The sequence below is a fragment of the Geotrypetes seraphini genome, chromosome 5, assembly GCF_902459505.1.
Source record: "Geotrypetes seraphini chromosome 5, aGeoSer1.1, whole genome shotgun sequence".
NCBI lineage: Eukaryota > Metazoa > Chordata > Amphibia > Gymnophiona > Dermophiidae > Geotrypetes > Geotrypetes seraphini.
The window spans coordinates 118,700,085-118,724,282 of record NC_047088.1 but is presented as its reverse complement, the minus strand read 5'-3'; the positions used below and the strand labels follow the sequence as shown (position 1 = coordinate 118,724,282).

Sequence of the window (24,198 nt, the reverse complement as noted above, 5' to 3'; positions counted from 1 at the left end):
ACATTGTATCATGCTTCCCCAAAGATCTTACAAGAATTATTTCAGATCTATAAACCGAGAAGAGAGCTTAGAGATGTAAATGGGATGAAATTAAATTTGCAGGGTAGAATGTCAACTATGCATGCTAGGATCGGAGCATCAATGATATCTGTGGCTGGTGTAGAACTATGGAATTAATCTTTGATATGTCACCAGGCTATCTTGTTCCTCATTTTTATTTGAGCCACTCAAATAAGACTACACGCAGAGCCCATCTGTATACATATCCTTCTACTAAATCCTGTCGTTATAAGAAATTCCTTGAGAGAACTCTCTCTTTTCAGGCTGCTAAACTGAATGTTTGGTTTGGAAAAATTATGCTAAAGGTTTCTTCTTATTTTGATTTTAGAAAATTATTAAAAGACACAACTCTTTGATAAGTTTGTATCTTAAAGCATCGTGTTTTAATCTCTTAGAGTTTTTTATATTTACAATTTGATGTATTTCCATTTGTATTGTAGTTATCGCTGTATGTTTCAGCTCTATTGTGAACTGCCTAGAGCCATCCTGGTCTGGTGGTATATAAGAATAAAATTATTATTATTATTATTATTATTGCCTGGTATCCTGCGGTTTTGTATGGGGAGGATGAATTTTAAGAAAATGCTGAAAACTCAATTATTTGCCAAAGCCTTCTTATGCTAAGGTATATTTCAGTTGATAATCGCCTTTTAGAATTTTTCTGACATCAATGTATGATTTACAGCTTGCTTGTATTTCTGAATTAATTGAATTTGTGCTCTATCCCTGTTATAACAGGAACGATTAACGATGTTGTTTAGACATGTCTATGTTATATATGATAATCGTAGGGAAACAAGATTTTATGTATGTGATATGGAACACTGACCTTCAATGAACCACAATTTATTTCTAAAATGCTCATTCCATATAACTCAGTACGTTCGTTACGTTCATCTACTTCAAATTTATTATCTATCCCCTCCTTAAAAATCATTGGCATAAGAAGAAATGAAATATTCTCCGTTATGGCTCCAACATTATGGAACTCATTACCTAACTACATAAAAATAGAAAAAGATTTACATACATTTAAAAGATTTTTAAAAACTTTCTTATTTCAAGATGCATTTGAACACATATTATAACACGCATAATTTTTATACTTCTTAACACAAATATTGTACTTTCTAAATCCCCTTGTTCCCATTGTGTTTTCCCTTTATGTAAATATCAATATATAAAAATGATGTAACTTCCCCCTTCTTCCCTGCCTACTTATATCATTCCTTAACCCCAAATGTATTGTAATGGTCGTTCTCTAAAATTGTTTTAAATTGTCTGTATTATGTCAAAAATATATGTGAAACCACTATCTGTGGCTTTTAGAGTGTACATCGCCTAGATATTTTGATAGGCGATTCAAAAAATGCTAATAAACTTGAAACTTGAAACTTGGAAACCGCATAGTTGTATCCAGTATATAAATTTTTAAATAAATAACATTAGAAGGAGAAATAAAGCCCTGAGTTGATTCTGTGACCTGACATTGCACATCCCTGATAGTGATAAATTTTTGGAGCGGAATCTTAGACCATTATAACAAGGGTGGATGGTTTCTAGCCCACTGCCCAGAAATAAGAAGGGTCAGTAGGGTATTTATAATTCAGGCAGAGAGCTTCCTGAAAAACAGTTGGCTAAGCACAGCAGTGTGCCAAACCTAGAAGGTGTGGAGTTAAAGCCCAGGGTCGGCTGGTCCACAGGGGCTCTTGTATATAAGTTCTTGAAACCAGAAGGTTGCCCAGAAGTGTGCAAAGCATGGCAGCAGAACTGTTAGAATGAAACCCTGTTTAATGGGAAATGCTTATGGTTTTTTTTCTTTCCTGATTGAAGCAAGAACTTACTATAAAAGAGAATTCGATCTGGGCAAGAGGGAGCCCAATCCCTCTTGCCCTGTGGCACCCCCACCCTTTGACTATGATCAGGCAGGAGGGAGCCCAAGCCCTCCTACCCGGCGGCACCCCGACCCCTTGACTACGATCGGGCAGGAGGGAGCCATAAGAACATAAGCAGTGCCTATGCAGGATCAGACCAGAGGTCCATCATGCCCAGTAGTCCACTCTCGCGGCGGCCCATCAGGTCCAGGACCTGTGTAGTAACCCTCTAGTCTATCTATACCCTTCTATCCCCTTTTCCTTCAAAAAATTGTCCAGTCCCTTCTTGAACTCCAATACCGTATCCTGTCCTATGACGCCCTCTGGAAGCGCATTCCAGGTGTCCACCACCCGTTAAGTGAAGAAGAACTTCCTGGCATTGGTTCTGAATCTGTCCCCTTTTAATTTTTCTGGATGCCATCTCGTTCTTGTAGTTTTCGAAAGTTTGAAGAATCTGTCCCTCTCCACTTTCTCTATGCCCTTCATGATCTTGTAAGTCTCTATCATATCCCCTCTAAGTCTTCGCTTCTCCAGGGAAAAGAGCCCCAGTTTCTCCAATCTTTCAGGTTTCCCATACCTTTTATCAAATGTGTCGCTCTTTTCTGAACCCTCTCGAGTATTGCCATATCCTTCTTTAGGTACGATGACCAATATTGGACGCAGTACTCCAGATGCGGGTGCACCATTGCCCGATACAATGGCAGGATAACGTCTTTCGTTCTTGTTGTGATACCCTTCTTGATTATACCTAGCATTCTATTCACTTTCATAGCGGCTGCTGCGCACTGTGCCGAGGGCTTCATTGTCTTGTCCACTATTACCCCCAAGTCCCTTTCTTGGGTACTCTCACTCAATGACAGCCCTCCCATTGTGTAGCTGTACCTCGGGTTTCTGTTTCCTACATGCAAGACTTTACATTTTTCTACATTAAACTTCATCTGCCATCTCGTCGCCCACTCCCCTAGTTTGTTCAAGTCTCTTTGTAAATCTTCGCAGTCTTCTTTAGGCCTAGCCCCATTAAATAGTTTGGTATCATCTGTGAATTTTATTACTTCACACTTCGTCCCTGTTTCTAGATCATTTATAAATACATTGAATAGCAGCGGTCCAAGCACCAACCCCTGTGGAACACCACTTGTGATCCCCCTCCAGTCTGAGTAGTGGCCCTTTACTCCTACCCGCCAACCAATTCCGGATCCATCTGTGTATGTCTCCAACCCCAATGGTCTTCAGTTTCCGAAATAGGCGTTCATGGGGTACCTTGTCAAAGGCTTTTTGGAAGTCTAAGTATACGATGTCTATGGGGTCCCCTTTGTCCATCCATTTGTTAATTTCTTTGAAGAAGGGCAATAAGTTTGTCAGGCACGATCTTCCCTTGCAGAAGCCATGTTGGCTTGTTATCATAAGTTTATTCCTTTCTAGATGATCCTTGATGCTGTCTTTTATCAGCGCTTCTGCCATTTTTCCCGGAACTGATGTCAGACTTACCGGTCTGTAGTTCTCTGAGTCACCTCTTGATCCCTTTTTAAAGATGGGCATAACATTGGCTATCTTCCAATCATCCGGAATCACTCCTGCCCAGTGACATACCCCCCTTCGACTACGATGGGGCAGGAGGGAGCCCAAGCCCTCCTGCCCAGGCGAAACCCCCACTCCCCACCCCCACTAAGATACGGGCAGGAGGGATCCCAGGCCCTCCTGCCCTCGATGCACCCCCCTCCCACAATCGCCCTCGAACCCCCGAGTGGCCTCTCCCACTAGCTGCGAGACCCCCTGCTGACCCCGCAACCTTATCCCCACACCCAAACTCCCTGTACCTGAAAATCGTTGGCCGGACAGACGGGTTGGGCCTAAGGCTACTGGGCCTATTTCGGTTAGCCCAGGTGCCTCAGGCTCCACCTGTGGGTGGGGTTTGAGCTACCTGGGCCAATCAGGCTCTAAGGCCAGCCATTTAAGGGATGGAAGGCCTGCCGCACGGACGGGCTTGGCACCCATCTGTCCGGCCAATGATTTTCAGGTATGGGGGAGGGTGGTTAGGGGTTGGGGTCATGGGGTCAGCAGGGGGGTCTCACAGGTCAGCAGGGGGCCGATCAGGGGTTCGGGGAGGCGATCGTGGGAGGGGGGTGCGTCAAGGGCAAGAGGGCCTGGGATCCCTTCTGCCTGTATCTTAGTGGGGGTGGGAGGTAGGGGGTTCTCCTGGGCATGAGGGGTTGGGCTCCCTCCTGCCCCATCATAGTCAAAGGGGGGGTGTTGCCGGGCAGGAGGGCTTGGGCTCCCTTCTGCTCGATCGTATTAGAGGGGTGGGGGTGTGCCAGGCAGGAGGGCTTGAGCTCCCTCCTGCCTGATCATAGTCGAGGGGTGGAGGTGCCGTGGGGCAAGAGGGCTTGGGCTCCCTCTTGCCCCGATCTTTGTCAGGGAAGGTCACGGCTCGCGGGGCAAGAAGGCTTGGGCTTCCTCTTGCCTGATTGGATTGTCAGGGCCAGGAGGGCTTGGGCTCTCTCCTGGCCCGATGTTGTTGTTTGGGGGGGGCTGGATTCTGTAACCATTGTTGTTTTTGACAGACACTGGTTACAGAATCCAGCTTTTAGGCGAAGGACTGGCTCTTCCTTTGCCTAAAAGCTCTTGTGTTGGGTGTTTGGGAGTTAGGCTTTTTTTAGGTTGATGATATGTTGTTAGTGTAGATGTAGTGGTGGACTGGGTGTTTAAACAGCTGAGCGTTTGGACTTTTGGACTTTTTTTTGATAATGGACATTTTCCCTGCTTCTACTTTCAACGTTTAAGGCCTTAGGCCAAAAGGGGACTTAAGACATTTTTTTTTATTATGCCCCTCCACGTGAAATTTCAGGCGTAGAGTGGTAAATATGGAAGTAATCAGCATATAGATAATACTGGAAACCCTGGGAGGAGATCAGGGCACTGAGCAAAGAGGTGTAGAGAGAGAAGAGGTCCTAAGACAGAACCCTGGGGAATGCTAACCGCTAGCGGGGTAGCAGCAGAAGAGGACCCACCAACACATAGGAGGCAAACCAGGAGAGGACAGATTCACAGAATCCAAATGAGGACAGCGTATCAAGGAGTAAGCTGTGATTGACAGTATCAAAGGCAGCAGACTGATCAAGAAGGATGAGGATAGAGTAAAGGCCCTTAGATCTGGCCATGAAATAATCACTGTAGACCTTAGTGAGAGCAATCTCTGTGGAGTGTTGGGGGTGAGAACCAAATTGTAGAGGATCAAGAATATGTTGAGTTGAAAGGAAGTCCAGGTAGCAATGGAGAATAGCATGCTCAAGTATCTTGGATAGGAACGGAAGAAGGGAGACAGGGCGATAGTTGGATGGGCAAGAGGGGTCCAGCTCTCCTAGGCTTTCCTATAACTTTCAAAATGAAAAAAAAGTGGAAAAAGAGAACTATACAGATGATTGGCAACAAACTGATTCAACTAATGGCGCCAAAATTTGTAAAGGTAAAGACATTACTAAATGAAACAACTAAATGAAGCCCGAACGAGTGCCTAATGTCAAACTGATACAAAAGACCATGAAATAGCATAACAGCCTCAGGGTATTAAAAAAGGTATGAATATAGAAGCAATATAGGTTAAAATGAATAAAGATGAATAAAAAATGATAAACTAAAGGAATACAAGGTTTAAAAGAATGGTGCTAAGCTCACATAGGAGTAACTGTGCTTGGAAAGCAAACCGATCTCAAAGGACGAAAAACACTGTCCGAATTGCGAAGGAAAGTGCATCTGATACTATCAATGGTTAAATCAAACTTGTGAAATAAAATTGCTATGCTGAACAAATTACAATTGTTATAGCAATAAAACTTGTGAGGTTATACAGTAAAATGCCAGTTACTCTCACGTGAGTGTCAAAATCTGTAGGTACTCTCAGGAATGGTTAACAGATCTTGCTAAAGGGTGTACCCTAGAAATATTTTTATTTATAGGGGCAATAGAAAACGGGGTATTGTGATAAGACGTTATTAACAAAAATGTCCCCGCAGGAAGAAACACTCAATTTATAGGGGCTATTACCATCAGGTTGTCTATATTCACTAAAACATTTAACCCTAGCATGAAACACAGTTTATAGCGGCTATCAACACTCACTGAAGAATTTTAACCCTAGCGTAAAACATAAAACACATTGTAATGTTATAAACCTGTGATTACATCTCTGTTTATTATTAAAAATGAGAGTTACTTACAAACGCCAGTACTGAAGCTAACGTTGTCTCATTTGGAAACTGAAGTCGAAGTAAAAAGGACGCTGCGGGAAAAGTATGTTAATAAAAGCAATGACGTAAAAGCTCAGTATGTAATTGGTTGAACTCAAATCATGAAATATCGACGTCCAAATTTTAAGGTGAATCTGTTTCACCATCGTTGGAGATCACGGAATGTGATTGGCAGATGCAATGTGGCCATGCATCTATTCTGAAGAAATAGATGATACTATGCAAATTTTTGGAATGGGGTGATTGGAAGACCTACCACAGCCACAAGCGGGTAATTATCCATGTATGTTATTGCTTATGTAGGTAAAGGGGTGCACAAGAAAAGAATGTGAGAAAGATGTAAAAAAGATGATCTAGTGATACATATGTATGTATATACACTCTTCCCTCCTTATTCGCGGTTTCGGCACCCGCGGTTTTTAGTGTCGTGACACCCCACCCCTAGTGAATCGACCTTACCTGGTGGTCTAACAGTGACGCGGGGCAGAAGCGATCTTCTTACACTCCTGCCCTGTGCAGATCCGTCATCGAAAATAGCTGCTGTGAGTTTCCGTGGTCTCACGAAACTACAACGGGAACTCACGGCAGCCATTTTCAATGATGGCTCTGCACAGGGCAGGAGTGTAGGAAGATCGCTCCTGCCCCGCGTCACTTCTAGACCACCAGGTAAGGTCCTGGAGGCAGGAGGGAGGCGGGGGTGGGTCAGAGTGGGCCCAAACGTTATTTGCAAATTTTCCATATTTGCGGGCCGGCGCTGCCCCTAATCCCCACAAATACAGAGGGAGGAGTGTATACTCAAGGGCCCATGCCGAGAATCTCGTAGAGAGTGAGAACTAGAAGGCCTTGAGCATGCGCAGATGCTGAAGGCCCAGCTCAAGGAAGAAGGAAGATCTTCGGGCACCGACACCGGCATGTCCTGTGCGTTGGTGCTGGTGCTGGTGCAAGATGGGGGTAAGCAAATGTGTTTGGGTGGGTGGGTGGGTGAGTGGGAGATGCCAGATCATGATGGGGAGGACGCGAGTGGGGGGTGATGCCGGATCGCAGGGGGGTGGAGCAGTGCCAGTGGCCTCGGGGAGGGGGGGGGAGTAATCATACAGCAAATCATACAGCAAATCTTATATCGCGTTTCCCCAAGGGCACTAAAGGAGTGTTTTGAAATCTATCAACCCAGAAAATGTTTGAGATCTTAAAATGGTATGAAGTTGAATTTGGAGGGCAAGATATTAGTCTCTCATGTTAAGATTGGGACAAAAATGCTGTCTGTAGCAGGTGCCAAGCTTTGGAATGCGTTGCCTGATATTCTGCGATTTTGTGATGGGAGATTGAATTTTAATAAAATGTGGAAAACACAATTATTTGTTAATGCCTTCATGTGCTAATGCTATTTATTGCTGAAGCCTTACCGTCCTGTAAATGTTTCTATGGGATCTTATAAAAGGGTCTGAAATCAATTTCAGAATTAAGACCTGCTGGTGTTAAGTTATTGATTTCAAAGACTGCCCATTGTTCAGCTTGTAGAAGTAAATTGTTGATATCTCCTCCTCTTCATCTTGTCTTAAAAGTTTTAAAAACAAAAAACGTCAATGGTATGGTTAAATTCTTGCCAATATGTTACCATCGATGAATTGAAGTTTTTTGTTTTAAAAACTTTTATGACAAGATGGAGAGGAGGAGATATCAACAATTCCCTGAGAAGATGACAGGGAAAATTTGAGTCTTTCACTTTGTCTTCCTCTTAAACACTCCTGTCTTTCTTTCACCATTATTGAAACCTCTCTTTTGGGACTCCCTATATCCCCTATTTCAATAGTATCCTTCAAGGGTACTTCCACCGAACCTCCCCCCCCCCAACATGGATGAATGTCAGCTTCCGTCTTCCCCTCCCCATCTCAATTTAAAACTGCTCTGTCTCCTTTTGTAAACATTAGCGCCAGCAGCCTGGTTCTATCCCCATTCAGGTTGAGGCTATTCTTTTGGAACATTCTTTTTCAACTACTCATTGAGACTTTGGAGCTCTGCCTCACTCTTGGGTCCTGCATGTGGAACTGGGAGCATTTAAAATGTTTTCACCCCACACGTGTTAATACTTCATATCATATAAATATACACATAAATAACTTACTAAAACCTTAACAACCTACACAACCAAACCAATAAAAGTTCATATCAAAACTACTCTATTGCAATACTGTCCATATACTGGCCAAAAAGTTCTTGATATTTTGCAAAATTATCACTTCATGAATGGTATTCCAATAGATGTTATCTTCATATTCCTTGTATGGCTGTTCACCATAAACTGAGCACAATTGCCCAAATCTGTGTTTCGCCTGTTGGCGTTGTCAGGGGCTACAGGCTGATCTCAGCTTCAGCTTCAGCTTCAGTAATGAATCTTAGTTCTTATTCATTATACAATATATTTGTGTGCCACACACAGTGGGAAAAATCCAGACCAGGACCTCTCACTTCAATCAGAATAGGCCCGGAAACCTTAGGCCCCTCCTGTGGGAGGGGCCTAAGGCTCCCGGGCCTATTCTGATTGGCCCAGGCGCCTTAGGCCCCACCAGTAGGCAGTGCTTTGGGACAGCTGGGCCAATCTGGCCCCATTCTGCTGTGGGCTGCCTGCCGGACGGACGGGTTTGGCAACATCCGGCCAACGTTAAAAAGGTACGGGGAAGGGGGTGGGGGTGGGGGAGTCATGGGGTCGGCCGGGAGGTCGCGGGTCAGCTGGGGGGCTGATCGGAGGTTCTGGGGGGGTGGATGTTGGGGGAGTGGGGTTCATCGAGGGCAGGAGGGCCTGGGATCCCTCCTGCCTGTAATTTTGTGGGGGTGGGGGTAGGGGGGGTCACCTGGGCCAGGAGGGCATGGACTCCCTCCTGGCCCGATCGAGTCGGGGCTGGCACGATCGGTGGGGCATGAAGGCTTGGGCTCCCTCTTGCCCCGATGTTGTGGGGGGGGGAGTGATGCATTGCGGCAGGAGAGATGCCTCATCTCCCCTACCGCGATGCCATCACTCCTCTACCCTCAGCGACCCCTTTTTCAGCACTTAAACCTGGTTTTATTTTGTCTAAGTCAAAAAGGTCTAAGTGCCGACTAGGCAACCTGCCTATGGTTTTGGTTATACCTGTTGTACGCCTAAGTGTAGGTTGCCCACCTCCCGCCCACTGCCCGCTCTTTCCCCTCCTCTAAACACGCCTCTTTTCTCTCTGTGCATTTAGAGGCAGGGGAAAGGCTTAAGCTGTTTTTAGATACGTCTAAAAACCAGCTTTGGTTATGGGTACTTGGACGATCAGGCTTTTTGATCATCCAAGTAGCCATTTAGGACACTTTTTAGATGTTTTTTTTTATTATTACCCCCATAAGTTTTAAAGTTGTATAAGAAAAGCTTATTGACTTGCACAAATCACAGAGTATAGAGCACAAGCACTTAAAAAAAACTAAGGTCTGATGATGAATAAAAGCCAGAAAAAGAAACAAGCCTTCAAATAATTTGGCTGGTGGTTGGCTGGAACTGAAGACCATAGATACACTTAGAAATGCATTATCAGAAAAAAAGATTGCTTAGAAAGTAGGCACTTTGAAGTTTATTATATGCCGTTGTGGAGTGAAGATGTATACAGTACATTGTCACACATTGCCATTAAGTATGCTTTGGCAATGCAGGAAGTAAACAATGGTCTCTAGTATGTATTATCACCCCAAATTGTTTTGCCAGGTCCAGGGCAGCATTGATTTTTTATATCAACATCTCCAAATCCCAAAGTGATCACTCTCCCTCATTCTTGATTTTAAAAACTTCCTGGTGTCTAAGGAAGGCAGGCCTGCTGCTCAATCATTCCTGCCTCCAATGCTGCCATCTTAGAAAATGGTGATGCCTAGCACTAAGCAGGATCAGTCTGCTATATAAGGGAAATTTTCCCTTATTTGGATAATTGAACATTACCATTAAGAATGTATTTTTGTTTGTTTGTTTTAATCAGAGGATGGTCATGGATAATATGGGATAGATGTAGCCTAGACACCAGGAATTTTTGTGTTGTAATGTTGGGAGGGGTAATAAGATCAGGTTGGGTTGAGTAAACTACCGCTAGACTACGAGGGATAGAGGTCTCTGCAGAAAGCAATGAGCTGCAGATTACTACCATTTTTTTAATGTGGCAGTAATTTGCATGCTCAGATGCATATACCATGCAAGCAGAATTTTTGCAGATTAGCCAGCCAGTTCTACCTTGAACCTGTCAGTATTGGCCCATATGTTTCCAAAGCAATTTAAAAAACTAGTAAAAAGCCTCACTGACACCAAGCCACTCCTAGCCGCACAAGGAAACCACCCACCAACAGCCACCCAACTAGCAGACCATTATAAAAGCAAGATCACTACAATCAGGTCCACCTTCAACAACACACCAACCCATCTTGACGAGATAATAATATACACTACAACAGGAGAAGCCATCGCAATGGACAGGACTTGAAACAACTTCCCAGTAGTATAATGGACTGACATGAACCGACTCTACAAAAAATACAGCTAATCATCATGCGACCTGAACAACTGTCCCTCATATCTACTTACAAATGCCTCCCCCAAATTTAGAGCCAGCCTCATGCAATGGATACAAACCACACTCATGGAAGGTCAATTCCCACAAGACCTAGGAGAGATCATAATCACCCCAATATTAAAAGATCACAAAGGCCCAACAGATAGCCCCTCAAACTATAGACCCATCGCCTCAATACCATTATACGTTAAACTAATAGAAGGTCTAGTTGCTCAATATCTCACCAACTACCTAGAAGTCCACAACCTACTTCACCCCTCACAATCAGGGTTCAGAACCAACCATAGTACAGAGACACTACTAGTATCTCTATTAGACACAGCCCGACAGCACCTTAGCAAAGGAAGAAGGATGATGATAATTTAACTCGATCTCTCTGCAGCTTTTGACCTGGTAGACCACTCCATACTACTTCAGATACTAGAAGCCATAGGGATTTCAGGAGGGGTTTACAACTGGTTCCAAGGATTCCTTAAATCAAGAAATACAGAGTAAAGACAAATCAGACCCCTGGTCCAACCCCTGCAGAGTACCATAAGGGTCACCACTGTCGCCCATGCTCGTCAACCTCTTCATATCCTCCCTTGGTACCACTCTAGAAAACCTAGGTGTAATATCATTCAGCTACGCAGATGACATAACCATACTCCTCCTCTTCGACGCTTCAGTTCCCACTTCAATAGACAATCTGAAAAAAGCACTAGAAGTAGTGGAAAAATGGATGATAGACCACAAATTGAAGCTGAACCCGGACAAAACGAACTTTCTATTGGTTGAAAAGGATAAAACTCCATCCATAACAGAATTAGAAATAAATGTCACCAAATACCCTATACAGTCCGCGCTCAAACTCCTAGGAGTGACGTTAGATAGATGCTGCACAATGCAGATCCAAATCAGAAACACCACCCAAAAAGCATTTCTAACTATGTGCAATCTGTGTAAAATAAGAAAATTCTTCGACAAAGAACAATATAGGCTCATAGTCCAATCCCTAGTCCTAGGTCTAGTGGACTACTGTAATATCCTCTATCTACCATGCCCCACAAACTTGATAAAACAATTACAGACTGTACAGAACACAGCCCTCAGACTGATCTATTCACTTGGAAAATTTGATCACATCACCGATGCCTACCTAGACTTGCATTGGCTACTTATACAAGCACGACTTCAATTCAAATTATACTGTCTATTATTCAAAGCAATAAACAGTACAGCCCCCACCTACCTAAACAATCGCCTAAACTGGAACCTTACAACAAGACAAAGGAGAACTCTGACCCCATTTTCCTACCCCCCCACTCAAAAGTACTCAACGCATGAAGATGCATGACAAGCTACTAGCGACGCAGGCAGCGAAACCAGACCCTTCCATCACTAACTTGCTGACAGCAACAAGTGACTACAAATCATTTCAAAAAACACATTCAGCTATCCTAACTCTCCCCATGCCCTTCCCCCGCCCTCAAAATAACTCCCCCTCAAATTGATACTCATCTTGCATTTTCTCCACAAAGTTTCAATTAAGAAACCAGCCCCTAAATTGTTATAATTCTATAACCGGCCAGTTGTCTCCTGATTTCTACTCATATTGTAATTTCTCCTCTGCTCGCTACCCATCTTGTAACCTCTCCTCTAAGACTCAACTATGTAACCAGCCCCTAGTGTGTAATTTTTCCTGGAAATGTCCAGTTTTCTTCTATTGTAATCCGCCTAGAACTGCAAGGTACAGGTGGAATAGAAGTCACTAATATAATGTAAGTATATATATTGTGGCAAGTAGGCACCTGCCACATCTAAAAATTCAGCCCTGAGACCAGAGCAGGATGAAAGCAAGCCTATGCCTAAAGTGGGAGATAGGACTTTAAAGCAGTGGAAGAAAAATGAAGTGATCCTGAATACACAGAAACCTGGAGTCAAAGTAGGGAGTGCTCCATAAACAAACTTTCTCCCCTATTATTCCTTTCCTAGGGGGAGGATTGAGTGTTTCAGCAGTAGGGCTGCCAGACAAATAGAAGATCAATGAAAGGGGAGATACTAGCAGTCCCGGGAAGCCTCAGACACCTAGGGGGAAAGAGCCAGCCCTCCAGGTAAATTGATGCCCTTCAGCTGTGCAGGGAAGGGAGAAGCAGCCACGGCTCAGAACTCCAAATTATGCAGCTCCTCTTGGCAGGCAGATGGACTCCTCACAAGGCAAGTAGAGAATGGCAAAGGGACTAATTTTTCCCCATCCCTGGGGAACTCATTTTCCTGTTACATCCCTGTGAGTTCTCTTCCTGTCCCTGACCCATTCCTGAAAGCTCTGTCCTCATCAAACACTTTAAAATCATAAATGTTTGAGGCATGTGCGATTAAGGAAGAGCTTACAGGAATGGGGCAGGGACTGGGACAGCGACAAAACTCATGGGGACAGGACAGGGAGATTGAGTTCCTGTGGGGACAGGGAAAAATTTGTCATTCTCTAAAAGCAAGGCTTCTTTTCCAGTATCTGGTAGGAAAGGGCAGGCAGAGAGCCACCAGAAAGATAGGCATTTGACTCTCAAAGTTAAATCTTATGGGGAAGAAGAATATTTCTCTGAGGGGGAATTAGAAGCCAGCCCCAAAAAGCCCTGGGAGTGAGAAATCAGATTTTATGGAATCAAAAGAATATGATTTCTTCTCCAATGTCACAGAGTGGGATATGGATTGCACTCCTGAGCAGACAAACTTTAACTTCCTTATATCCTTATATTTTATGTAGGAGGAATATATGAAAGAATGAGTTTGTCTTAATTTGTGTTTCAAGTTTTGATCTTGAGTTGAGGTTTGAAAGAGGAAAGTATGTATGGAAGCAGTGCTGGGAAGGCAAACATTGTGATTGAGGGGGGAAGGGAGGGAATGTGTTTAACAGTTCCCCAGTAAGCCAGGGATATGACCTCATAATAATAGTAAGAGAAGCCCCTAAAAGCTGTCTTTCTAGCCTCTAAAAGTAAAATGACACAGGGAAACACAGGTGGGTATTAGGGTCAACTGATTTGATGGGAGGCACGTTTCCACACAGGCTGTTTCTAGCTATGGCTTAAGACAGTGCTTTGAGTGTCATAATAGGAGAAGAGAAACTAGTTACAAAAGGGAAATTTTGGGGAGAGAAATTTTTGGTAGGAATACAGCTGGCAAAGGCTGCTACCTAGCCTTAGCCAGCTTTAAAAGGCACACATAAGCAGGGGTTTTGAACTGAAGTGCCATGGACTATGAAAATACCTTGATTTCTGCCAATATATAATGGTGCCTTGAACTGTGATGGTGTATAAAGTGAGATAAGGCCTTGGATCTACTGATGAAAAGGGAAAAGATGAACAATTTTCATTTTTGTGTGTTTAATAAAACTTTGAGACTCTTTCTGAAACACTGAAGAATCCTGGTTTCCTTTCCACTGGCATTTAAAAAGCGCTAAACAATTTGCTTGTGTCCAGGAAGGAGCCTTGCTCAACTGATGGGTCCTTGCCCAACATATATATATATCTATATCTTAAAGTGGACAGTTTGATATAGACATTCAATAGAGTTGCTAGTACATCTGTTATTTTTATCTCCCCCACAGCTTCCTTGGGACACTCAGGGAAGGGAAGACAAATCCATAAAGGAGAGACTATGGATTCTTTGCTTCGGTCTTCACAAAGGAAGCTGTGGAGGAGATAAAAATAACAGATGTAATAGCTACTTTATTGAATGTTCGTGTTAAACTGTCCATTGTAACTTCCTGGGTAATTGACACAACCTCTTATAATGAAATCCAGCCTTGAGCTGATGAGCTGAATGGGTAAAGATGGAATAGAAAACCATCTGTGTGTGTACATGCGTGTGTTTGTGTATATATAAATTAATAAAGATAGAGAGATAGATAGATGTTATGTTAATCAGATTTTCTATTCCACCTTTACCTATTCAGTTCAAGGCTGGATTACATTATAAGAAGTTGGGTCAGTTACCCAGGAAGTTATAATGAACAGTTTGACACGGACATAACATGCATTAAATATATATATATATTGCAGACTCACCAGAATCATCTTCTGTTGTTGCCAAAATTGTCTGAATCTGTTGGGTAGACAAAGTTGATATTGGAGTCAACAGCTTCTGCTCTATGTTAGGAAGTTCCTGGAAGCTTGACACAGAAAACACATATTCTGGACTCAAAGAAATTTTTTTGGTTTCCTCAGAGTCAACATTCTTTCCAATTAAAAAGGGTGCTACACCAACTTGTTTTATTTGGCTTGCCGACTCATCTACATCATCAGAAGATGTCCCAGAACTGAGAAGGATTAAAAACTGAGGAACTCCATCCTCAATTCTGCTTCCAGATGGTCTAGTGAAGATATTTTTTGACACATAATCAAGAGCTTTTCCTGTGTTCACCACTCTCCCACCTTTGGGAACTATTTTTCTTACTGCACCCTGTATGTCATCCTTGGTAGAATGAGTATTCAGCAAAAATTCTACTTCAGGCTCCTCACTGTACTGAACCACAGATACTCGTGTGTTATCAAAACTCACATCCAATTTGTCAATTATTTTTGTGATTAAGTCTCGGATATAACTGAACTCAGGTCCAACATTCCTAGAGCCGTCAATTAAAAACACAACATCTCTCTTGTCACCTAAAAAATAGGATACATAAAAGTTATCCACATATAATATTTCATCTTTTAGAAAAATCAATTAATAATTTAATCTGACTTCAACCCTTGAAAGGAATAAGCATATTCCAAGTTTATTTAAAGTTTTCTATCCCACCCTAGGAAAAACCGTCAAGGCAGCTTACAATCTACAAATATTCATCTAAGGTTGTCTTCAATGTATAGGATTCTAAAGATATCTGGGAGTAGGATGTAATTACTAGCAGCAGCAGCAACAGTACCCAGTTGAGAAAAAAAAGACTAATTTGAATTATACCTTTTTTCAGGATATAGGACAATGCAGGATTGTGAATTGAGGATTTATGCTTAAAAAATGTAACAGATACTTTTAAAAGATGTTTACACTGATAATGGAACTCTGTACTTGTTTTCCAAATAAAATTACATGTGTACATTCACTCTGAAGATTGTCCTAGGAAAATGTACCTCTAAAGATTTGTATCTGCTTTTTCTTTTTTTTTTTACTTGAAATTTTATTACATTTTTGTAGGGTACAAAAAGGAAAAAGGTGTACAAGTAGTATAGGAACAATCAAGGACAATTAGAAAAAGTTGATATCAAAAGGAAATCTAAGAATAATAATAATAGAAAATACATTATAATACAATATTCAAGCCTATCCAATTATGTACAAAATAAGGGAAAGCAAAAATAGGAGGAAGAGAAGACAAGTGGGGATAGGGAAAGAAAAGAAAAAGAGAGGAAAGGAAAAAAGTAAAGTCAGTAGGGAGGAGAAAGTATCAGAGGAAAACGAGGGAAAGGGAGGATGGAAAAGAAGAAAGATAATCCCTCAGAGGTCAAAGAGAGAAAGAAGAAAAAGGAGAGAGAGAAAAGGAGAGAAAGCTAGAAAAGAGAATAAGAATATAAGCGTTTATAAGAAGTACAGTGCAAGAGAAAAAAAATCATAGATGATCCAAATACTCTATAAAGATGAGCCTTGGAAGACAAGGGTGTGTAAGTAGAAATCAACATTTCACATTTGTATTGGAGAAGCACAGATTGAAACCAAAAATGTATTGAAATAGATTCAAAGGACTTCCAATTAGAGAGTATAAGCCTTAATGCTATGATAATAAGTGTATCAAATAAAGTGTGTTGAGTTGGAGGTAAATTAATCATAGAAGCCTCAGATTTCAATAAAATGATTGAGGGAGAAAGAGCAGCTTGGATGTTAAAAGTCTGACTAAGAAGAGACCATAAGTCTGACCAGAAGGGTTGAAGTAGAGGACATTCATATAACATATGAAGTAAAGTGCCGGGTAGAGACTTACAATTCTCACATTTATTTGAAGGAAGAAGACCAGCAATATGTAGTTTTTGGGATGTCCAATTCATTCTATGGTGTAAGAAAAACATTGATTGAATCAAGTTTGTAGAGGAGACTGTTCTGATGACTAAGGACCAAAGAGTCATCTATTTGTTTGTCCGATATTGGGTGACCCACATCAAGTTCCCATGTTTTACATAGTGAGGCATCTGTATTTGTATAAGGAGTGATAAGTAACTTATATATTCGGGACGCAACATGACCTGTTGTAATAAGCAGGGAACAGTGTGAAATCAAGGAAGGGGTTCCAACCACTACGGATTGTAAAGTTTTTGATTTAGTGATGACATTAGTAAGTTGTAACCACTGATAAAAAGCTGAAGCTGGTAGAGCAAATTTGTCATACAATTCTGCAAATGTCAGCAGTCGTAACTCTCCACTGGCAGTGTTCCCTCTAAGCTGAGCAGGTGTCCTCCAGCTGCATTGCTACCACTAGGGGGTGGAATATTTTCAGTCGCTAAGGACAGGTATGTTCCCTGGAGTCCTGCAGAACTTGCCTGTCCCTCACAATTGAAAAATGTGACAGTAAAACAGCACCCTCTATTGGTGAGACTGTGGGTGGAGGACTCCTGCTCAGCTTAGAGGGAACAGTGGTTAAGGCTGGCGTACAAATGTCATTGAGGGACCAGATCCCTAGTTTAGCCCAAGAAGATAAAAAAATTGGTGTTTTGTCAATTAAGAATCATGGATTGTGGCATAATGAAATTAAAGAGGAAGTACAGATAGATACCTCAAGTAATTGATCTAGCTCAAGTAGACAGGAAACAGATTGAGAGATGATAGGGTTGTTCTCGTGAATTTTTGAATGAGATATCAGAAGCGCAATTAGCAAAGGAGAGAAGGTACAGAGGGAGTGTTCCAACTGTAGCCAGAGAGGACAATAGCTAGAAGTCAAAGAAATCCATTGGCTAGATTGTTGTAGTATAAAAGCTTTGTGATATGTCAGAAAGTCAGGCAATAACACTCCCGCTGCAGTTTTGAGAGCTTTAAGCTTTTTAAGGGCAATTTTTGGTGGTTTTCGACTCCATATAAAGGATGAAATATGTTTGTCAATAGTTTTGTAAAACAAGGTTGGAAACAGTCGTGGGATCATACTAAGGATAAAATTTATTTTAGGAGCTATGACCATTTTAATTGTTTCAATTCTGCCCCAACATGAAATATGAAGAGGGTGCCATGAATGTAATAGGGTCTTGACATGAGTAATACGTTTTTCACTATTGTGATGCATTGTAGCAGGCAAAGTAGCATATAAATCAATTCCCAAATATCTCATACATGTGGGGGACCAAAGAAGATGGAAAGGTTGAACCAAAAAGTCATAAGCCACACAAAATGATATTCAAAGTTTCAAATACCAGGAACTAAGTACTAATACTCTTCAATACAGGACAGCAGAAGAGACCTCAGTGTTTCTCAGGAATACCCTGTGAAACTGTCTATGGCAATAAATATATTGTCATAGAGAAATACATCCCTGGTCTCAGCTATTTCCACTGCCTGATCAAACTTCCTTCTCACTTATTATCACTCTTTTGTTTTTCAAAATATTATCGAGGATAATCAAAATATAGAGAAGAGATAGCACTTATCTTAATTGTTTCTTCTGGTAATGTAAAATCACCGCAGAATGCAGTTTATGAAGAAGCAAGGTAGAATAATTATCTCGCTTAAAGAAGTCGGTCTCCTTTTCCAGAGTCAACCTCTTGCTTTCAATGATATCCCGACAGGCCCTGTTTCGCCCTACGGCTGCATCAGGGGATTATCTAAAAGAATAAAGTGTAATATATATTAAGATTATCTATCTTTCTATCTCATAAACAACCTTCAAATTTATTTCACTTACTTTTAAAGTACGAGCTACTGCTTCAATGATTTCCTCATAAAGACATGGCGCCTCGGCGTTCTACCGAGCTTATAAAGGGTAGGCACTACACGGTAAACCCGGGAGATACAGCCAATCACTGCGACTTCCGGGTTATCTTTAAAAAAATGCATGCCATTCTATTTTGGTATTAAGGCCATTAGGAACACACGTTTTTAGTCTAAATATCCATTTCTGTTCTTTTTGGCAGAGGTAAGTTCTAAAATCACCCCCCTTTTCAGAAGGATATAATTTTTCAATGATCCAGCAGCGCATTTCCGAAAATTGATGATTCAAATCTAAACAATGCTGTACCATGGGTGCCTCTATCTTAGTACATGTTAAGCATGACCTATGCTCAATAATTCTGGTTCTAAACTGTCGTGTGGTCTGCCCTATATATAGTAAATTACAAGGACAACAGATCGCATAAATTACACCACTCGTGTCACAAGACGTATATGCTCTCAATAAATATTCTTTATGGTCAGTTGGATTAACAAAAGCAGAGCATTCTCGCATATTGTTATATACTGAACATTTGTGATGACCCACTGTCTCTTCTAATCTCAAATCACTCCTATGAGCTTGGACAGATCCCTTACTAGTGGGACTAATTAACTCCTGTAAATTTTTGTTCCTAGAATAGGCAGTAGTTATTGCTATATTCTGAAAACAAGGGTGAATGGATAAGCAATTCCAGTGTTTCTTCAATATTTTAGAGAACAATCTAGTTTGTTGAGAGTGCCGTAGCACACAAACTAATTTTTCCGGTTCAGGTTCCGGCTCCTTATATTCAAGAAGGAGCTCTCTCTGATTGTATAAAACTCTAGTATACGCTTTCTTAATACACGCTTTAGGATATCCCCGAATCTGAAACTTTTCACTTAAAATATTAGCTTGTTTTTTAAATTCATGTTTAGTTGAACATACTCTCCTATAGCGAAGAAACAGAGTATGGGAGACTTTCTCTAAGATGAAATGGGTGAGAACTGGAGAATTCCAACAGAGTATTTCTGTCAGTTTCTTTTCTATATATAGATGTATCAAATTGATCCCATTTATTGTAATTAATAATCTAAAAATGAAATTTTCACTTTATCAAAAGCTACATCAAATTTAATAGTCAGTAGACAGGCATTCAAATAGTCTACGAACAAGTATAAATTTGGTATTGTATCATCCCAAAGGAAGAAGATATCGTCGATATAACGACACCAAAACGTAGCTTTTTCAAACCAAGCAGATTTGTAAACAAAAGTCTCTTCAAAAAATACCATGAACAAATTGGCTAATGATGGGGCACATGTTGCACCCATCGCTGTGCCACTCAACTGTTGGTAGAAGATACCTTGGAACATAAAGTAATTTTTCTTCAAGGATATCGTTAATAATTGAATCACAAAACTAGATGGAACTAAATGTGGAAGCATCCTTGTATCCAAAAATTCTTCTATAATCTTTAAAACCTGATCTTGTGGGATACTGGTATACAATGAGAGAACATCCAAAGTTACTAGTATTGTATTTCTTTTCGGTTGACACGCTGACAGTATCCGCAAAAAATGAGTTGTATCCTGAATAAAGGATTGAATTAAAGGTACAAAAGGTTTCAAAAAGACATCCACATATTCATTCACACGTTCTAATATAGATCCACATGCAGATACAATTGGACGACCCGGAGGAGAGGTTAAGCTCTTATGGATCTTGGGCAATATATAAAAAAAGGGGATATTCGGATACTGAGGGCATAAAAAATTCAGTTCATTTTGTGTTATAAATCCTTGCCGGTAACCTTGTCCCACTAAAGTAGATATTTCTTTCTTCTACAGACATTTAAGGGAATATATACAGAAGTATCTGTCAGTTGACGTAAAATCTCTATAGTATATTGTTCACGATCCATGACAACAATCACTCCCCCTTTATCCACACATCTTATAATGATATCTTGATTAGATTGAAGTGAACGAATAGCTTCCCATTCTAGTCTAGAGATATTCCATGAACAAAAGAATCTCTCCGATTCCAAATGTTCTATATCTTTCATTACAAGGTCCTTATACAGATTGAGTGCAGGATCACTTGAAAAAGTGAGAGCTGACTTAAAATTACAAAAAATTAAAAAATTCAAACGGGACGAGAAAGACTACTCTGAGGGATATGTATATCAATGGATGAGAACGATTCCAGATGAAAATAATGAAGGGGGTTAAACAGCCAGTAAGTTTTCACTTATCATCCAACTCCTCCTCAGCCAGTGATAGTGGTAATTTTTTGGCCCGAGGCCATCAAGGAAAACGCAGAGGTCAAAGAAAAACCAGAGGCAGATATCAGAGCAATACTCGACCCAACACTCGATCCCAGCAACAGAGCAAGTAGCGATTGTGAATCTATCTCAATATGAGTTATCGATTGAGGAGAATAAGATTCTTTCAAAGGGTCTAACTTTTGTCCCTGAGTCTAAGAATGACTCCTTTCAACTGCGAGTTGATCTTGAAAAATTTTTCAGAAAATTACAGCTTCGTTTATATTTTTCAAATCATAATGATGGAAGAATAGATCGCTCAGTAGTTAAACAGAAATCTGTGTGGACTCCAAGTGGCCCGATTGATCCTGCACTCAATCTGTATAAGGACCTTGTAATGAAAGATATAGAACATTTGGAATCGGAGAGATTCTTTTGTTCATGGAATATCTCTAGACTAGAATGGGAAGCTATTCGTTCACTTCAATCTAATCAAGATATCATTATAAGACGTGCAGATAAAGGGGGAGCGATTGTTGTCATGGATCGTGAACAATATACTTTAGAGATTTTACGTCAACTGACAGATACTTCTGTATATGTTCCCTTAAATGAAGATCCTACAAGTCTGTTGAAGAAAGAAATATCTACTTTAGTGGGACAAGGTTACCGGCAAGGGTTTATAACACAAAATGAACTGAATTTTTTATGCCCTCAGTATCCGAATATCCCCTTTTTTTATATATTGCCCAAGATCCATAAGAGCTTAACCTCTCCTCCGGGTCGTCCAATTGTATCTGCATGTGGATCTATATTAGAACGTGTGAATGAATATGTGGATGTCTTTTTGAAACCTTTTGTACCTTTAATTCAATCCTTTATTCAGGATACAACTCATTTTTTGCGTGTCAACCGAAAAGAAATACAATACTAGTAACTTTGGATGTTCGCTCATTGTATACCAGTATCCCACAAGATCAGGTTTTAAAGATTATAGTAGAATTTTTGGATACAAGGATGCGTCCACATTTAGTTCCATCTAGTTTTGTGATTCAATTATTAACGATATCCTTGAAGAAAAATTACTTTATGTTCCAAGGTATCTTCTACCAACAGTTGAGTGGCACAGCGATGGGTGCAACATGTGCCCCATCATTAGCCAATTTGTTCATGGTATTTTTTGAAGAGACTTTTGTTTACAAATCTGCTTGGTTTGAAAAAGCTACGTTTTGGTGTCGTTATATCGACGATATCTTCTTCCTTTGGGATGATACAATACCAAATTTATACTTGTTCGTAGACTATTTGAATGCCTGTCTACCGACTATTAAATTTGATGTAGCTTTTGATAAAGTGAAAATTTCATTTTTAGATGTATTAATTACAATAAATGGGGATCAATTTGATACATCTATATATAGAAAAGAAACTGTCAGAAATACTCTGTTGGAATTCTCCAGTTCTCACCCATTTCATCTTAGAGAAAGTCTCCCATACTGTCAGTTTCTTCGCTATAGGAGAGTATGTTCAACTAAACATGAATTTAAAAAACAAGCTAATATTTTAAGTGAAAAGTTTCAGATTCGGGGATATCCTAAAGCGTGTATTAAGAAAGCGTATACTAGAGCTTTATACAATCAGAGAGAGCTCCTTCTTGAATATAAGGAGCCGGAACCTGAACCGGAAAAATTAGTTTGTGTGCTACGGCACTCTCAACAAACTAGATTGTTCTCTAAAATATTGAAGAAACACTGGAATTGCTTATCCATTCACCCTTGTTTTCAGAATATAGCAATAACTACTGCCTATTCTAGGAACAAAAATTTACAGGAGTTAATTAGTCCCACTAGTAAGGGATCTGTCCAAGCTCATAGGAGTGATTTGAGATTAGAAGAGACAGTGGGTCATCACAAATGTGGGCATTGTTCAGTATGTAACAATATGCGAGAATGCTCTGCTTTTGTTAATCCAACTGACCATAAAGAATATTTATTGAGAGCATATACGTCTTGTGATACGAGTGGTGTAATTTATGCGATCTGTTGTCCTTGTAATTTACTATATATAGGGCAGACCACACGACAGTTTAGAACCAGAATTATTGAGCATAGGTCATGCTTAACATGTACTAAGATAGAGGCACCCATGGTACAGCATTGTTTAGATTTGAATCATCAATTTTCGGAAATGCACTGCTGGATCATTGAAAAATTATATCCTTCTGAAAAGGGGGGTGATTTTAGAACTTACCTCTGCCAAAAAGAACAGAAATGGATATTTAGACTAAAAACGTGTGTTCCTAATGGCCTTAATACCAAAATAGAATGGCGTGCATTTTTTTAAAGATAACCCGGAAGTCGCAGTGATTGGCTGTATCTCCCGGGTTTACCATGTAGTGTCTACCCTTTATAAGCTCGGTAGAATGCCGAGTCGCCATTTCTTTATGAGGAAATCATTGAAGCAGTAGCTTGTACTTTAAAAGTAAGTGAAATAAATTTGAAGGTTGTTTATGAGATAGAAAGATAGAGAATCTTAATATATATTACACTTTATTCTTTTAGATAATCCCCTGATGCAGCCGTAGGGCGAAACAGGGCCTGTTGGGATATCGTTGAAAGCAAGAGGTTGACTCTGGAAAAGGAGACCGACTTCTTTAAGCGAGATAGTTATTCTACCTCGCTTCTTCTTAAACTGCATTCTGCGGTGATTTTACATTACCAGAAGAAACAATTAAGATAAGTGCTATCTCTTCTCTATATTTTGACTAGCTGATAACCCGGCGTTGCCCGGATATTTATTTATCCCAAAATGTCTAACCCCCTACATGTCCCACCCCCCTATGTCCCACATGTCCCACCCCCCACGTTACCCCCCCCCACATGTCCCATATGCCCCACCCCCATGTCCCAACCCCCTACCCTCCACATGTCCCAAAGGAATGTCCCTCTCTATGGGGCTGAACTTAGACTTAAACGGCATCGGGAGTGTCGGTATTCATCTCTGCGAGCCCAAAAACTATGGGTTGGACATTAATATCTGTCGCTTTTGATAATTTTAACATATCACCCCCTTCCCACCCCCACAGTATTTTACCCCGTCCCACCTGCACAATATTTTTCCCCAGATAGTAAGTCATATGTGTACCAAGTTTGGTTGAAATCTCTCCATGCGTTTCAGAGTTATGCTGAGTATTCATGTGTGAGCCCGAAAACACTATGGGGTAGATAGTAAAATCTGTCATTTTCAATCATTTTTACATATACCCCCCTTCCCACCCCCACAGTGTTTGTCCTCAGATAGTAAGTAATGTGTATGTCAAGTTTGGTTGAAATCT

General features: G+C 40.8%; 1 protein-coding gene across 7 annotated transcripts in view; it reads right to left on the bottom strand.

Annotated features, from left to right (window-relative positions):
* Positions 1–24,198, bottom strand: part of COL6A3 (collagen type VI alpha 3 chain) — a 1,265,605-nt gene that overhangs the window by 989,132 nt on the left and 252,275 nt on the right. For 6 of the 7 annotated variants that reach the window (XM_033946673.1, XM_033946674.1, XM_033946675.1 and 3 more), the window contains one exon: positions 14,787–15,383. The exons of the other annotated variant lie outside the window; for it this stretch is intronic. In XM_033946673.1, the coding sequence (XP_033802564.1) occupies positions 14,787–15,383 (597 nt within the window). The remainder of the gene's footprint in view (positions 1–14,786; positions 15,384–24,198) is intronic. 7 annotated transcript variants of the gene reach the window in all.